The 18,001-nt window shown below is 34.2% G+C and overlaps 1 protein-coding gene across 3 annotated transcripts in view; it reads right to left on the minus strand.

The window, feature by feature from the left end:
- Positions 1–18,001, minus strand: part of SLF2 (SMC5-SMC6 complex localization factor 2) — a 38,925-nt gene that overhangs the window by 3,298 nt on the left and 17,626 nt on the right. For all 3 annotated transcript variants that reach the window (XM_033130593.1, XM_033130594.1, XM_033130592.1), the window contains 10 exons: positions 15,006–15,081; positions 14,077–14,218; positions 12,506–12,608; positions 11,597–11,773; positions 9,801–9,898; positions 9,149–9,236; positions 7,760–7,891; positions 7,246–7,323; positions 4,153–4,239; positions 2,133–2,201 (listed from right to left, as the gene is read on the minus strand). In XM_033130593.1, the coding sequence (XP_032986484.1) occupies positions 2,133–2,201; positions 4,153–4,239; positions 7,246–7,323; positions 7,760–7,891; positions 9,149–9,236; positions 9,801–9,898; positions 11,597–11,773; positions 12,506–12,608; positions 14,077–14,218; positions 15,006–15,081 (1,050 nt within the window). The remainder of the gene's footprint in view (positions 1–2,132; positions 2,202–4,152; positions 4,240–7,245; positions 7,324–7,759; positions 7,892–9,148; positions 9,237–9,800; positions 9,899–11,596; positions 11,774–12,505; positions 12,609–14,076; positions 14,219–15,005; positions 15,082–18,001) is intronic.

The raw sequence follows: 18,001 nt of genomic DNA on the forward strand, positions 1-18,001 counted from the left end.
ATCTAAAACTTCTAATCATCAGACAATTGGCTTTGATAATGAAAGTAATAAAATCTTTATATTGTATATTTCTCTGAAAATTCATAGCAATCAATTCAAGTTTCACATTTTGTGGTCTAGCAATCAAAAAGTATAAAATAAGTACAAGATGTTTTCTCACCAACACACACATGTAGAGAGTCATATTTAAGAATAATAAATAAAATGACAAGCTGATTAACAAAGTTTTGGCTTTACATTCTTTTCTGTTTTAATGCCACATCAGCAAAGATGGCCAGCCTAAAAAGAAGTCTATTGAGGTTAGAAACAAAAAAAACATTAGCTTAAGATTTCTCAAAGACTTCTCTAAAACGGTGTGCATATCTTATGAAGGATACCAATAGCAAAAGAGCCAAAATGTCATAAAATAGTAAGATTGCTTTTCCTAATTAATCTTCAGTGTTCCTGTTACTTTGATAAAAAAAATAGAAGCAACATTTAGGCCCTCTCTATTGAAAGGATGGTATCTGGACCAGCAGCACTGGCATTAATCTGAGAACCTGGTAGATACGCAGACTATCTCAGGTCCCAGTCCAGACTTATCAAATAAAAATCTGCATTTCAACAAGTTCCTAGCTGATGCTTATGCACATTACAATTTGAGAAGCATCATTTCAGACAATCCCTTATCAGTTCGTTTGTAAACAAGTGGGATGGCAGACTTAATAGTGGGTAATTAAACAATGCTCCTGTTGAGCAAAGTCTCCTTACCTTTGGTATCTACGACACCAAAAGCATAAGCGACAAAAAAATAGATAAAACTGGATTGGATTTAATCACAATTAAAAACTTTTGTTCTACGAATGATATTATCAAGACGATAAAAAGATGACACAGAATGGGAGAAAATATTTGCAAATTATATACCTAACGAGGGACTTGTATTTAGAACATATAGAGATTTCTTACAATTCAATAATAAAAAGATAAAAACCCACTTAAAAAGTGGGTATAGGATTTGAATAGACATTTCTCCAAAGAAGCTATATGAATGGCCAATAAGCACATGAAAAGTGCTTATTGGTCATTAGGAAAATGCAAATTAAATTAATGGAACATCATTAGTGATTAGGGAAATGCATATTAAAACTACAATAAGATTCCACTTCCAACCCCCTACTGTGGTAAAAAAAAATAGGTAACTTTAGTCAAAAAATAGGTAACAACAAATGTTGGCAAGAATGTGGAGAAATTAGAAACCTTATACATTCTAGTGGAAATGTAAAATACTGCAGCCGTTTTGGAAAACAGTCTGGCAGTTCCTCAAACTATTTAATATACAATTACCATATGACCCAGCAATTCTACTGCCAGGTATATGCCTAAGATGTTTTCATTTGAACACATATGTTCACACAAAAACCTGTACACAAATGTTCATGGAAGCATTATTTGTAATAGCCAGGAAGTAGAAACAACTCAAATATCTATCTAATAAGTGGAAAATAAAATGTAATATATCCATAAAATGTAGTATTTAGCAGTAGAAAGGACATACATGCTACAACATGGATTCACTTAACATTGTTATGTGAAAGAAGCCAGCCATAAAAGATCACACAGTATATGATTTCATCTATATGAAAATATAGAGAACAGGCAAATCTATACAGACAGAAAGTCTGTAGTTGTCGAGGGCTTGGGGGAGTAGGGATGGGACTGCAGGTGGTTTGGGAAAGGGGAGTAACTGCTAATAGGTATGGGATTTTTTTTGGAGTGACAAAAATGTTCTAAAGTTAGATTGTGGTGAAGACTGCACAACTCTGTGCATATATTAAAAACCACTGTACACGTTAAATGACTGAAATGTATATGTGAATTTTATCTCAATTAGCTGTTAAAGAAATGCTCCTCATAATAAAACCTCCATCTGATGCAATTTAACATTTTAAAATGTGCTCAACCATCTCTGGAAATAAATTAATGAACATAAAACAAACAAAAACTAAAAACACATATACAAGCTACTATACCGGAGTTTTCCATTTAAGATACCTAGGAGCAAGTCCTCTGTCATACTTTTTTCAAACAGTATGAAGAAGCACCATTTAGCAAAATGATTAAGAATAAATAAAACTGTAACAAAATGACACCTGAGTAGGCCGACAGTTCTGGATTATTTCCTGCCATTTTCCATGTATCCTGGCAACCAAGTCTTTTACCTTAAAAATATCAAAAAGGGGAAAAGGGATCAGATCAAAACATCCTCATCTAAAATTAGTTTAATGCTTGACAGAAAAGATCTGATAACTGTTACAGGCCCACACCCTACAACTCATATTTGATTTTTGTCAAGAAACAGAAAATAAACAACTCATTTTCTGGAGGGGCTTTAAAATCAGTGATTAGTAAGATTTTTCTTCATCACTATAAAATACTGAATGTTTAGGATTCCATTTTCCTTTAGTTACTAAAGATCATCCAGAAAAATATATTCCCTGTCTTTAAGACACCTACACTTTCAACTTGCTGGCTTTTGATCACCCAGACAGAGAAGCTAAAGGGTAGGCTTTGTTATCGGTTCCAAGGCTTAGGTTGTTCCCTGCCAGCTTGTATTTGAAAGACTCAAGGCCACAAAGAATGGTTGTCATTTATTCTTTCCCACATTATCAGAAGACCCAAAATTCACTGTTATACCTCTTTAGGTTTTTGCCAAGCACTATGAATCTTCTTGAAATACCTGGTATATTCTTAATTTGGAGGTTTAACAAGCCTTTGTGTGAAACTCAAACTTTCCTACCACTCCAGAAATTCTCAATTAGCTCTTGAACATAACTGCTTGAGAAAAATGTCTTAAACAAGTCAGGAATATTATAGCTACTTTATAAAGTAAATTGCAAGGTCTGATTTTTTTCTCCATTTAGAGTTCAGTAGATTCAATTTCTCTGAAACAATCACCACCTTTCTACTAGAGGCCTGTGGAGGGGAACGCAACTCATCGTTTCAACAGGACCATCCCCTGAAGCAATTTCCATAGACCTGTATGTCACTCTCCACTCTAAGTAAGAGGAGTCCTGGCACCAATCTATGCCCAGCCCTTGGCTTTAAGAAACAAAAACCTTGGGTGGTCCCCTTTTAGCATGTCTGTCAGCAGTAGCCACTACCACCAAGTTCTACGGGCCAGTAACTCTAGTCAGTGTTCAAAAGAATGTGCTTCTGAAACTATGGTTTCCACTCCAAAGCAAAGAGGTATCCCCAACATGTATTTGAAAATCTGTAATCTGATACAACTTCATTAGTTGCTCATTTTTGTATTTAACTTAAATCTACTAAAATAAATACAGATACTAAATCCAAATGGGCATTGCTGAAATGAATAACCTTTACAGCTAATTAATGTAAGAGATAAAGTTACAAAGATGAAACTTCACATTCTGTGACTATCCCAACACAAAGCTAAAAGATGACTTGCAATAAAAAATCCTTAGAAGAAAAAATTTTTAAAAAGTGTTGTTTAAGTTAGTGTTTCAGGAAAAATTGCCAAATCATTTTAATACTAAAGTTGCTTTCCTAACTCTATACTCATAGACTCAGCTTTCCTACTGTCTTTGAATATACTAAACCTTTAAGAAAAAAGCTTAGCAAGCTTACTGCTGAATCATTTCCATTCTAGAGCTCAGACTGGGTGATATAGGACTCAGAGATTTGAGGAGAGTCCTTCCTTTAACACATTCTCTAAGAATATTCAGAGAATAACACCTAGCCAATTTTTTCTCTATGAACTAAACAAGTTTTCAACCACCACAAAATTTTATAACCAGTTTTAAAACTTATGTATTTATTTAAATGAAGCTTTAATTCTTGAAGCTAACTTAAGCATAAAGGTCTTAATTTGTACATAAGTTTCATTAGTAGTGGAAGAATTTTTCTCCTTAGATATCAGGAGTTTTAGAATAGAAAATATAGTAAAATTAAAAAATATTATTTGCTTTGAGATTTTTTTCCTTTCACTTTCAATCTAGCTAGAAGTACTTAGTAGAAGGTAATTTCAGTTATTAAAGGAGATCTCGTATGTTCTTTTTAAAGAGAGGCTTATATGCTTCTCTTCCTCAAATGTTAATGTAACCAAAGTTAAACAAAAAAACTAACAATATGTAAGAAAAATGAACTTACCTTAGTTCTATAAAACAGTCTTGCATCTTCCCTAATGTCACACTTAACATGCTTTTCCAAAGCCCCACAGAGGTGCACGAAGTGTTTCTGTGCAAAACAAATGTAAGGGATGAAAACAGCTCTGAAGCATTACAAATCACTAGAACAATTAACAATCATTTCAAAATCTACCATTCTTCAGTTAGCAATTTCTGATGCTAACCATCCAACATAATAGCAGTAGCAGTCACAGCAGTGAAAGTTGTAACTGCCACAACAATAAGACTATTATGGTTTATTGCTAATTAATGTAAAAAATAAATACAAAAGTAAGTTGTTTTTTGCTATGTATTGAAGCACAATAATGAAAATTAACCCTAGAGCTGAGCCTGTGCTATAATGCCCAGAAATTTAAAGAGACCTTCCTTTAACAAATTCTCTCAGGAAATATTCAAATAACAGCTGTCCTACTTTTCCTCTATAAACAAAACAAGCTTTAATAGTAGTTCCTTGAAAAATTAGGTGTCTTTTAAGTTTTTGAAGTAGATAGTCCAAAACAGTCACCCTCATATATATGAGTATATTAAGGTTGAATATACTAAGGTGAAAATGTAAATGGACAATTTTTAGGTGGGAAATGTGATAACAGCTATTTTTAAATAATTAAAATTTGAAAAATTTATAAACTTTGATCTAGCAACTCTACTTCTAGGAATTTACCCTACAGAAATGCATAGGTTGGTAGAAATATATTCACGTTAGCACTGTATGTAATCACAGAAATGTAATATCCATCAATAAGGGTTTTGAAATAATACTTTTTAGACAAAAGCACTAATATCTTAAAGTGAAAAAAGGACAAGTTGCAAATAATATAAATAGTTAGACTCCCTTTTTGTTAAAATTGTGTTAGTATATGCATGAATTATGGAGAAATTTACAGGAGGGCACTGGATTATAGAAGTCTTTCACTTTCTACCTTATATGGTTGTATTATAGTTGAATTTTTAAATAATACTGATTTTTTTAATCAGAAAAAATAATTAAAAAAAATAAAGATCATGTAAGAAATTTACAGATAGACGACTATATTAGGAAGCAAACAGTTCTATATACAACAGTGCTTATAAAATGCATGAACCAGTCTTGTGTCCCTTTCATCAAGCCTGAGGAGGTATTAAATTTTGAAACGAGTTGTATTACCTTAAGCAGGGGTGTCCAAACTGCGACCCGCGGGCAAACTGCAGCCCGCAATCCATTTTTAATTGGCCCACAGCAAATTCCAAAAATATATTTAGTTTACTTAAATAAACCAGGTGAGGCAATACATACTTCACCTCGAGTGAGTGGCCCGGCTGTTTGTGTACTTTACCGTATATGGCCCTTGGTGAAAAATGCTGAAAAAAGTTCGGACACCCCTGACCTAAAGTATGAAACATGAGGAAATAAACAAGAACTTTCCCAGGAGTATGGATCATGGTAGTATGGGAAGAACAGAATAATTCAAAATGAAAATCTTAACATGAAGAGGTAATTTAGAAATGCATATCCAAAGTACCTGATTTACCATCAACTTAGTTTTTAAGGCAAATATTTCTAAAGAAGGAAAAATGTGGAGAAGAGATGGGAACGAACCAGCTGGCCCATTTCGTATTTGGTGACTTTGATATCTTATTAATGTATTACACTGTTGCCAAGTTATTTATGATGGTTAAGTTCCACTCCAATAAACAGAATATTTGCAGACAATTCTTTTCAGTGATGGGGTTGCAAAGTTATTATTACTTCCCTCTTACTTTCCAGTGTACACTGGAATTTCTACAGTAGTCCCCCCCTTATCCACAGTTTTGCTTTTCCATGGTTTCAGTTACCTGCTGTCAACTATGGTCCAAAAATATTAAATGGAAATTTCCAGAAATAAGTAATTCCTAAGTTTTAAATTTTGCACCACTCTGAGTAGCGTGATGAACTCTCTTGCCATCCTGCTCTGTCCCACCCAGGACGTGAATCATCTCTTTGTCCAGCAAATCCACGCTGTATACATTACCCGCCCATTAGTCACTTTAGTAGCCGTCTGTTTTCAGATTGACTGTTGTGGTATCACAGTGTTTGTGTTCAAGTTACGCTTATTTTACTTAATAATGGCCCCAAATTGTAAGAGCACTGATTTTGGCAATTTGGGTGTACCAAAGAGAAGCCATAAAGTGCTTTCTTTAAATGAAATGGTATGTATGTATAGGAAAAAACACAGTATATATAGGGTTTGGTACTATCCAGTTTCAGGCATCCACTTCAGGTCTTGGAACGTATTCCCTGTGGTCAAGGAGGAAATACTGTATAGCAAAATCCAAAGTTAACTTTTATAAAGTTTTCTCCTATATAAATAATGTCCATAAATTGGTACAGCCACTGTGGAGAACAGTATGGAGGTTCCTCAAAACATTAAAAATAGAGCTATCAGCCAACCCTCTGATCCAGCAACCCCTCCTCTGGGTATCTACCTGAAAAACTTGAAAACATTTATTTGTAAAGATGTATGTACCCCTATGTTCACTGCAGCATTATTCATGGTGGCCAAGACCTGGAAACAACCTAAGAGTCCCTTGATGGATTGCATAAAGACGTGGTACACATATACAATGGAATACTACTCAGCCATAAGAAAAGATGAAATACTTCCATTTGCGACAACATGAATGGGTCTTGAGAGCATCATGCTAAGCAAAATAAGTAAGATGGAAAAAGATAGGAACCATATAATGTCACTCACATGTGGGATATAAAACAGAAAGCAACAAATGAACAAAGAAAACAAATAAAAACTCATAGATACAGATAACAGCATGGTGGTTACCAGATGGGAAGGGGAGTGGGGGAGGTGGAAAAGGATAATAAAGGGGGTCAAATATATACTCATGAAAAGAGACTTGACTTTGGGTGGTGAACATACAATGCAATATATAGATCATGTGTTATAGAATTCTACACTTGAAACTTATATAATATTATTAACCAATGTCACCCCAATAAATGTAATAAAATTAAAATAATGTTAATTCCATCAATAGTGATACTTATTAAAAACAAAAAATGAAACCACTAAAAACTACTTACTCGTTGTCCAGAAGAGAAAGAATGAGAACAACTAACTTCACCAACTAAATGAAGAAGAATGTAGGTCAGGTAATATGCCTATTAGGATGAAATGAACACCCATGAATTAGTTAGCATAGATGTCATCCCAGTTTGCACATTAGGAGAGCTGCCTAGGAAGGATTAAGGATTAGCTAAAGTTAACTGACCTAGTTAGTAGGGAAAAGCCATGAATTTAACCTAGGCTTTCTGATTTCTAACTCAAGTGCACCGCTTTTAGTTCACAACTGCCTAAGTAAAGGGCTACAAAAAACACTCCCAGTATTAAATTACCAACAACCATCCTTTTACTTGAATTCTCAACTTTCAAGTTTACCAAAGAATTTTATGACAGCAATGAAAAGTATCATTCACTTTATAATTGTGTATCTAGTCTCTAAATTCAGAAATGCTTATGCTATGTCAGTCTATGTTCAGGAAGTTGGTATCAATTACACTCATATGTACTGTTTTGAGATTATCTAGCCTTGGATACCTGCTTTTCAAGTTCCAGATGAAGACTGTCATCAATGGTGCCATTTGGTTGTTCAGCCCTTTTCTTCAAGACCATTTTCTTTAACAAATCAGAAGGCTTCATTTGTACCAGATAGCGATGTAGGACTGATATCTATCAAAAGAAAGAGAAGACGTTGAACAATATTAAGCAATACAGTTGCTCTTTCTTAGGTTATTTTTTTTCAGTGTGTCCTCTCTTCATTTTGCCTTCTCTAATTTTGTCCCTTTAGCTTTCTTTATAGTCCAGTGATACCCATTCTCCTTTACTTAAAAGTCCTCAATTGCTTAAAAGGGGTTTTAAATGAAAGATCTAGTATTTGTAATTGAGGATAAAAGCTTAAGGAGGAGACCAAATGGCATTACAATGCAGGTCAAACAGAGTGCTTTCTCTGTGAAATTATTTGAAAGTCAGCAAAATTGAGTTTTCCTGTGAGTAGAAGTCATTGAATTCTGAAAAGAATTCTCTTTTGATGGCTGTAAATATCACTGAAAGGATTGAGAGCTATTTGATGATGACCCTGGTGACTCAGAAGTGGTCCCCATATATCTGGAATCAAATCTACCTCAATTTTACCAGTGCAGAAACCAGTTCTCTCTTTCAAGCTCTCTATCCCACAGCACCCTCGCATACTTCTATGACTGCTCTTACTACACTGTACCACGATGCTTGGTTTACTTTATTTCAACACTAGATTATGTTTTCAAGGGCAGAGTCTCTAATTCATTTTTTACTCCCTACTGGAGTACCTTGTACTGAACTTCAGTTCAAACGAGAACACCACATCTAGATCAGGTTCTATCTTGAGTTTTCAAATCCAACTACGAGTAGCTCCATTAGTGCTAATAATGTTTATAAAAAGCCCCCAGGACTTCTTGGAGTGGAACTTCCATAGGACATGTTTATACACACTCACATATACAGGATATATTCACTATTGAACAAGTACGGAAAGGCAACCGCATTTAAGCTCTACAATTTAAAAATTATTTAATATTAAAACAGGTACAAGATGTAATTAGTGTATAATAGTTTTGCAATTTCTAATCTTGTGACAAAATTTCTAACCCTGATCAGGTGAACTAATTTAATAAATGATGTCATATTTATCACATTATAGTTTTTATACATTAATTCATCTAAATGTCCACAACAATCCTATTGAGATGGTAACAGGTGTGATACCATTTCCATTTCACAGTTGAAGAAACTGTATCTCACTGGTTAGGTACCATTCTAAAAACTACACAAATAGTACTATATCTAAGAGTTGAAATCTAACCCAAGACTTTTGACCTAGGATCCATCAATTTTTCCCTATATCTCACTACCTCTTCCATTTATTAAAAAAAAGAGAAATGTTATTTATACCTGCAGATTGTTGGCATTAGGGATATCTTCATGTTTCTCATCCAAAAGCTTTGAAATAATGACTAGGCTGAGGCACTGTCTCAGTTGCCTGGAATTAGAATTTAAAAGTATTTAGAATGTATTTTAGTCAATACTGCTTGAGAAGCAAATGAATGAGCCAAAAGGAATTCTTCTAGTCCTGCTAACTGGAAACATAGCTAATGTTTCAAGAGAAGGCTGTACAAGAACATATAAGCTTTAATAGAACAGCAAAAATTTCATGTAAACTATTTGTACATAAAGTTAGAGTTGCAAGAGCCTTTATCTTTGACCCTACTGATTGACTGATAGAAAATCTACTTTACTGATGGACTCTTTTTATTAAAGCAAAAAAAAAAAAAAAAAAAAAAAAAGCTAATTAGTTCATTTCCATGGTATGTGCCATCTACATTAAGTTATTAGGTAAAATAAAATTAAAAGTCAAGAATATTATAAAATGATCTGAGTTCATTATCAGAATCAGGATGTCAATGACTTTTCCCACACCTGAATATGGAATAAAAGACTAAGATCTAACTTTCAAAGAATTGTGAAAGGAAATAAAGGACCCAAAAGCATCTCATTAATGTAAACATTATACTTTTCTTAATGTTTAATTCTCACTTTTTAATACCTTCCACGTGATGTCCAGTTAGGGACCAGCTGTACCAACCACAGAAGGTTGTGGGGATGACTGGAGAGTTCATTTATGGCCAGACAGAGTTCAGACACCTGAAAACAATGAATGAGTTTTCAAAAGGTCAGTGGACTCAAACATCCAACAGACTATCCACACCCTTTCTTGCCATAACGGAAGCATTATTACGAAAAGATCACTCATTTTTAGAAATAGCATGGAGTCTAGCGCCTGCTAAAACATACACAGTACACAGATTTAGTTTTATCTTAATCTCTGTAACAGATGGGAACAGATACATTTATCAGAATTTCACTTGGTTTTCATGTTTTTTGTTATATCATGTCTATGTGTATTTAAACAATCCTTCTTGGAAGAATACAGTGATCTAAATACAAATACCAGTTTCCAAAGGTGTATAATGAGAGTTATACAAGATCATGTATCTTCCTGACCCGGGATTTCTTGTATTTTAAGTATCCTCAATTATTCCAGTATTAAAAGTCAAAATAACCCAAGTAGGGGAAAGAAGTATGGGATGAGGGTAACAGATGAGACAAGACAGATTATGTCTTGACAATTACTGAACCTGGGTGATGGGTCTTCAGGAGTTCGTTACACTCTTCCCTCTACTTTTGCTCGTTTGAAATTTTCCATCAAAAAAGGTTGAAAAATATAATTTAAAATAATCTAACAAAAACTGTACACATTTAGCTTCAAACCGGCTGCAGAAGTTCAACTCAAATTCTTGTTATATGTGTGACTCACTCCATCATTTCTTTTTTCTCCCCACTTCTTCTGCCTCTCCCCTGCGGTGCAAGCTCTTGTTTCTCAGTCTAGTTGTGTAGGACACAGCTCCCTGGCCCCTGCTGGAATTATGAGCCTTGCGCTCCCCCGGCAGAGGCAGTCAGTCGCCAGTTGTCGGTCGGCCGCTCACAGCGGCTCACGGCAGCTTTCTCCAACTGCCGGCCGCTCACACTGACCATCGGCCACTCATGATAGCAAACGGAGTGCTACAGCATCACACAGGAGTCCAAGGCTGCTCACGCTGGCTACCCGCCGCTCCTGGAAGCACACGGTAGCCCGTGGCAGTACACAGCAGCCCATGGCAGCCCATGGCAGCCCATAGCAGCGCACGCTGACCTCCGGATGCTCACAGCAGCCCAGCTCCAAGGAGAGCTGCTGTTCACAATCTCAGCTGTAGAGAGCGCAGCTCACTGGCCCATGTGGGAATCGAACCGGCAACCTCGGCGTTAGGAGCATGGCGCTCCAACCACCTGAACCACCAGGCTGGCCCCATTATTTCTTTTAGGTCTCTGCTCAAAGGTCACTTTAAAAAGGCCTTCCCTGACTGCCTCATCTGAAATAGCAGAGCATCCCTGCCTTGCTACTCTATCCATGTCCTGCTTTATTTTTATTTGTAGCCGTTTTATAACTTGACATAATATTATAATCTACATATACTTTATTATCTAACCCTCTGACTCGGATAAAACTGCCATGAGGGCAAGGGCTTTGTCTTTTTCACAGCTGTATCTCTAGAACCTACATGCTTGGCCCACAGTAAATCCCCAATAAGCACATTTTTTTGGGGGAATGAATAGCTCGTTTTAGGGAAAACTCAGTTATCGTGAATTTAAATAATATAGTCTCAGGAAAGACAGTCCCTTCGTCAGTTATTTTTTATCTGATGAAGATCTTAACTGAGCTTAGACACTGTTCTGCATGCACTATGAAAATCAAATTGTGATGTTATACAAAAAAACCAATACTAAAGTTTTAAATAATGTTACCTTTGTGTTCCAATCTCTGATGTTTTTCATCAGGTTTATCAGGAGGCTTTGAAAGTCTACTAGAGGAATTTGCTTCAGCTGTTTTTCCAAACTCATTTTAAACAACATTAAAATCAGCAACATTATTTCCTGATCCTGGTAACCTTCTGGATGTATAGATGTACATAAGCCTAGAAACTTTGAAACAAATGCAGACAAAACAAACTGAGATACAGTTTACTTGAAGAATTTAAAATAAAAACTTTATAACAAAAAATGCAAAAGAGAATTGTGTAGAAAATAAAACATCAGCTGTCTAGAAAAAAGAAAGCTAGAAATACTGTCAGTAGTTGAGTTAGATGATAATAAGTATTTTCTTCTGTATCTTTCAATTTCAAGATTTTCTTCTTGATGGTTTAATATTGATTTGATTCAGCCACTAAAAATGTTTTAACATTGTTATTAATTCTTGATCATTAAGGTACATTGTAACACTTTTTCTTCGTACATCTTAATTCTAAAAGATTATTGATTTAAAAAATATCAGTTTCATTTATAGGTGATGTAATATAGAATGTACACCTGAAATCTTTGTAACTTTACTAACAATTGTCACCCCAATAAACTTTAATTAAAAAAATAATAATAAAAATAAATAAATAAAAAATATTAGTTTCAAAAGGCTTCTTGCTAAAGGTATTCCTAGAACTATTTTAAACACGTAATTCTAGCCTAGAGAGCCCTTTCACTCCTAATATTAAAACAAAAAATGAAACCAGCAAAAACAACCTTTAAGCAGGTGATTTCCAGAAATTGCAGAAACTGGAAATCACCTGGTTAAACACTAGTGACTTTGTTTTGAAACCATTAACCACAAAATTAAATGGTTCCAGCTCTGTGCTAAAGACATACAAAAGAATTTTTTCCTACCTTAACCACATTTAAAATGTTGGTTTCAGGAAGAGTTGAAAAAATTGGCTTAGAATATGAATCTTCACTTTCTTTCCCCCCCAATGTCATCTGTGTTTCAGAACTATTGAAAAGTGAATAAAGCAACATGAAATTAGGTACAATATAATTATTTTAAGAAATACTGAACAACAAAAAGTTTTATTGAGGTATAATTTACATACAATAAAAGAAATATGCCCATTTTAAGTTTTGATAAATGTATATACTAGTGTAACCACCATCCAAATCAAGAAACAGAACATTGCCATTACTCTCAAAAAACTCCCTTCATGCCAGATTTCAAGCCAATCCTCTATCTCCCACTCCAAGTAAACAGTAATCTGATTTCTATCTCTATGCATTAGTTTTTCCTTGAGCAGCTTCTTTTCATAAGGTACTATCCTCTTGGTGTCAGAAAGCTACAAAAAAGGTGGCTCTGACTACAAAGAACTCATAATATTTAAAGGCCTCATAGGCATGGCATAAAGAAAATGCCACAGCAATACAAACAATTGTAAGTACCCCAATTTTAGTTGAGGTAATCAGTGAAAGTTCATGGAAAAGGACACATGAATTTGGCCTTCAAAAGAGATGTTTTGTTTAATTTCTTGAATAAATACCTTCATATAGTTAAAAAGTCAAGAGGTACCAAGGCACTGAACTGTATGTTATAAAGAACTGCCCTCCCAGTCCAGACCTTCAGCCTGTCATTTCCCCTTCCCACAATCACTACTAGTTTTAATCTTTCCTTCCACAGGCATTTTATGTATATACAAATATATATGAATATTTGCCCCCCTCCACATATTACAACTGGTAGCACACTATATACTATATTATGTACATCTCTTTTTTCACTTAATATATATCTTGGAGATACTTCCATATGTGAAGAACTTTCTTATTTTTTAAATATCTGCTTGGTAATCCTATGTCCCTTCCTAGCAATACAACCTTGGGCAAGTTACTTAGTACCGTTCTGTGACTGACTCACTGGTAAAATGGGAATGAAAATACTATCTAATAGTTGTAGTGACCACTAAATGAAGTACTATACACTAAGCTCTTAGAACCATGCCACATAGTAAGCCTATGTAAGTGTTAGTACTTGTGATCATTATTATTAATGTACCATGATCTGTCTCCTAAAGATGGACTGTCTTTTGCTCTTATTAACAGTGCTTCAACAAGTGACATTTTGCAGGTGAGGGATCAGCATGAGGAAGAGCTAATGCAACAATGGCTAATGTGAAGGAACAGCAAGCAGAGCAATTTGGTTAGAACAAAGGCAGAGCAAAACAGAAAACAGGTCAAATATTACTACTGCATTTTTGACTTTTAAAAAAAAGTTTTTATTTTTTTCCCCATTAAGTATGATGATGGCTTTTTTAAGACAAATGTTAAGAATGTATCTAATTTCAGATCCATTTCAACTTTGAGAGATTTTTAAAAAATCAAGAATGGATATTCAACTTACCAAATGAATATTAACTGTTCTTATATATTGTTTTAAAGAATGTTTTGGCATTAGTTGTGAAAAGAAAACTTACATTAGACTGTCTTCATTGAAGTCTGGCTGAAGATTCTCCAGAGGAAACAAAAATCTAAAATCAATTCCCATATTGAAAAACACAGCTGCTATATCAGACAATGATGGGATCCAGGGCCAAACTGGTGAATCACTGAAGGTATCTAGTTAACAGAAGACAGTACTTTATCCCAAACCCTGTGTTCACAAACCCACAGTTGTAAGGTGATAGTCTGCATGAGATTTTATAGAAATTACAGTGATTTTACAGAAATGACAGCTGATATGTTAACAATATACTGAGAGTGATCATACAGTCATTACAAATTTTCAAATAAATACGAAGGAAATGACATTTATGAACAAAATATATGAGAGTGATGGATAAAAGGGCATTAACTCAAAAGGAAGTATTAAATTTTGAAGACTGGAAATAACAGTGGTAAAATATTAACTATCGTTAACACAGGAAGATTTTAACATCTTCAGCGCCTATTTGTCCCAATCCTCAAAACAAATGAGACAGGTAAATCATTATGCTTATTTCATTACAAGGGATCTCAAAGGTGAGAAAGCAACTGTCACAGTTTTGCAACGGACACTTTCAATCTCCTCAGTGCATAATCAGTACAATACTGTTGCTCACCAAGAGCCAATTAACTGACTAAATAAATAAACTACTTCTATTTACCCAGCACAGTAAGCCATGACTTGGTAAATATTAGGTAAGGACTGTCATTTGCAAGACCTTATACCCTTTATCTCAATGCAACTAGAATAATGCAAATACTCATTTTTGATTGGAGTTTCATTTCGTTAAAGACTTTAGATTACAAAAATAATTTTTTATTCTATATTCCCAAATATCCTAACTTTTAGCAATATGAAAGAGCCCATGTACACAGCAACCAATAATTCACAACGTTAATCACAGTGAATTCATATACTCACCATTTCTAATTGTTATTTCCATCAGTGTACTTAAAATCTGCATGGACACAATACAGTCTGTATGAACTGACATCATCTGTAATAAGTAAATAAATGATAGAATATTAAGGGAGAAGAAAGAACATGAGCATTTACTATTTGACAGGCACATATAAAGGTATTTTATGTGCATTTCATTTAATTTTATAACCTTATAAAGTGGTCATACATCACATACTTGAGCAAATAGGCTCAGAGAGATTAAAATAACCTACCCAACGTAATGTATGAGAAGTTAAGAGTTTAAATCCAGGTCTGATTCCGAAATCAGGGCCTTTTCCATTTTAATATGCTGCTTGTTTTCACAACTTTCATTTATAATTAGAGAAATGTAACATTTGAAACTATAAAAAATAACTTTCTAGTTCATATTATGCCACGAAACCCCAAAACCATAAAGAAAAAGGATGCCAGCTTGATCACAGGCAAAAATCAAACCATAAACTAGCAAAAATATCTGAAAAGATATAATATGCAAATTGATATACCAACATACTTTTTAAAAGATGTTCAATTATCACCAGTAATCAAAGAAATACAAAGAAAAATGACAAGATACCATTAATTGACTTTAAGATGGAGAATACAGATAATACCCAGCGTTCACAAGAGTACTAGGAAAGAGGTAGTACTAGGAAAGTGTGAGTGTAATTTGGGAAAATTTAAAAACTAAGTTGGTAATACTTATGCAAAGTTATTGTCCTTATACTTCAATCTAGTCAGCCTATTTACATACTAATTTATATGGAGAAGCATATGATTAATATAATTTTACAAGACAATTCTTTGAGAACAAAAATTCAAGTTTAAAAATGTTTTTAAAAAACTGTATTGAAAGTAATTTTAAAGTGGTTATAGAGAAATATACTGTATTTCTCTTTCTCTTTTGCTTTGGAGCCATGGATTATGATTATAATAAATTTAAATCTAAAATATCAGAGGAAATAACCCAGACTCTGGCTTCAATCAGGCATACATACAGCTTGTGTCATTTCAAAATTATCCTATGTAAATGTCTTTGCTATGATGTTTGTGTTTTATGCTTTGCCACTAGGAGGCAGCACCATTCAAAGACGTGGGACAGAGGACAAGTTTCAGATAACAATCTTGTTGCTGGGGTGATGAATTCTAAGATGAGCAACACAGTACTTGAGTAAAGTGAGTAAAAAGTGAGTTAAGTGAGTAAAGAAGTATATACAACAATCTAATGTCTATCAATTAAGACTGGGTTAAATAAATCATGGTACAGCACGACAAAGGAATACTATAAAGCCATTAAAAAGGATAACATCTACACTGAGATAAAAACATTTGATAATTTATTGTTATCTGAAATAACAAGCTATAAAACAACACATATTTTGTTTATGTTGTTATACTGCAATCTATGTACACACAGAGAACAATCTAGAACACATTAAAATTTAACAGCCTCTGGAAATTGGGAGTTCATCCTTCTTTTTTTATTTTAACTTCCTATTTTACTTGAACATCTCACAATCAAATGTGAATTCCCTCTGAAAATAGTAAAAAAAAATAGTAAAGTGTCTTTCTGGTCTACATTTAGATACTCATGATAAGATCATGAAGATGCAAACATTTTACTTACATTGTAACAATTAAATTCACAAAATATTAGATAGGACTATAGCATTAAAGTGAATTCTGACATACTTTGTTAAAAAACACTTGTAAGTTGGTAAGTCTCTCCATTATGAAAAGTGTAGTTGGAATTGGAAAGGAGAAATGAGTGCTTTAACACAGAAAAAGTGCTTAACGAATAATTATTAGTTTGGTTTTCAAAGAATAAAGAGAGTGTAAAAAAACTGCTTACACAAAGACAGGCTTGTATGTCATCATTAGGATTTTAAAGGCTTAATGATGGGACCACATCGAGATCAAAATTAATATAGATGAATGCAAAATGTTACTTGCAAATTTAAGAAAAGATGTATTACATAATTAGAGAATACTGAAGCTCTGGCGTGAAAGCAAATGAAGTTTTGAATTGTAATAAACAGAAATATGTGGGTAGATGGGTAAAAGTCTCACTGGAAATGTCTGGTAAAAAAGACCTATGTGGGACATATGTCCATATATGGGGGGAAGGGACAAACACTTTAGGAGTGACACTGACAAACTAGAGGTCTTCAGAAAGATGATCAGTAAAGGGACTGGAAATTTAGTGGCTGTAGAATGTTTAGTGTGGGAAGAGATAACGGCCATGATAGTTGTCTAAAAATAACAGAAGGACAGTTAAGACAGATGAGGCATATTCTGGGAAGCTATAGAAAAGATAATTAGTACCACTAGATAAAAACTGTAGAGAGGCAACTTTTTATTTAATTAGGACTGCTAAAAAAAATTACTGGGGTCCAAGTAGCTAGCTCCTAACCACTGGAAGCACTGGAAGCTCCTGCCCCATAGCCTGCATCACCTGTTATTCTCTTTGCCTAGAATGCTTCTCTCCCACATAGTGGCAAGGCTCATTCCATCACTTTCTTCAGGTCTCTACTCAGACCACACTTATCAGTAAGGCATTCATCAACTATATATCAAATATATAGATATATATATATATCTATATATATATATAGAGAGAGAGAGGGAGAGAGAGCAAACTTTCCCACCTTGATATTTTTTATTTCTACCTTAGCCTACTATTTATTCATAGCACTTACCACCTGACATAATAAACCTATAAATGTGCATACACACATTTATTGTCTGTTTCCTCTTTACTACCATGTGGATTTCATGAGATCAGAAACACTGATTTTTTTTCATTGCTGTTCTCTCCAGGGTCTGGCACAGCTGGCATTCAAAAATGCCACTTGTGTGAAAAAAAATGAACGCAAGGCTGTACTGGAATATCTAGTTCTTGCCAAATGTGAGAACTTTTCTTTGAAATAATATTTTAAAGCCCAAAATAGAAACTCCATGTTTGCCTCATTTCT

This window comes from Rhinolophus ferrumequinum, chromosome 16 (assembly GCF_004115265.2).
Source record: "Rhinolophus ferrumequinum isolate MPI-CBG mRhiFer1 chromosome 16, mRhiFer1_v1.p, whole genome shotgun sequence".
Classification (NCBI taxonomy): domain Eukaryota; kingdom Metazoa; phylum Chordata; class Mammalia; order Chiroptera; family Rhinolophidae; genus Rhinolophus; species Rhinolophus ferrumequinum.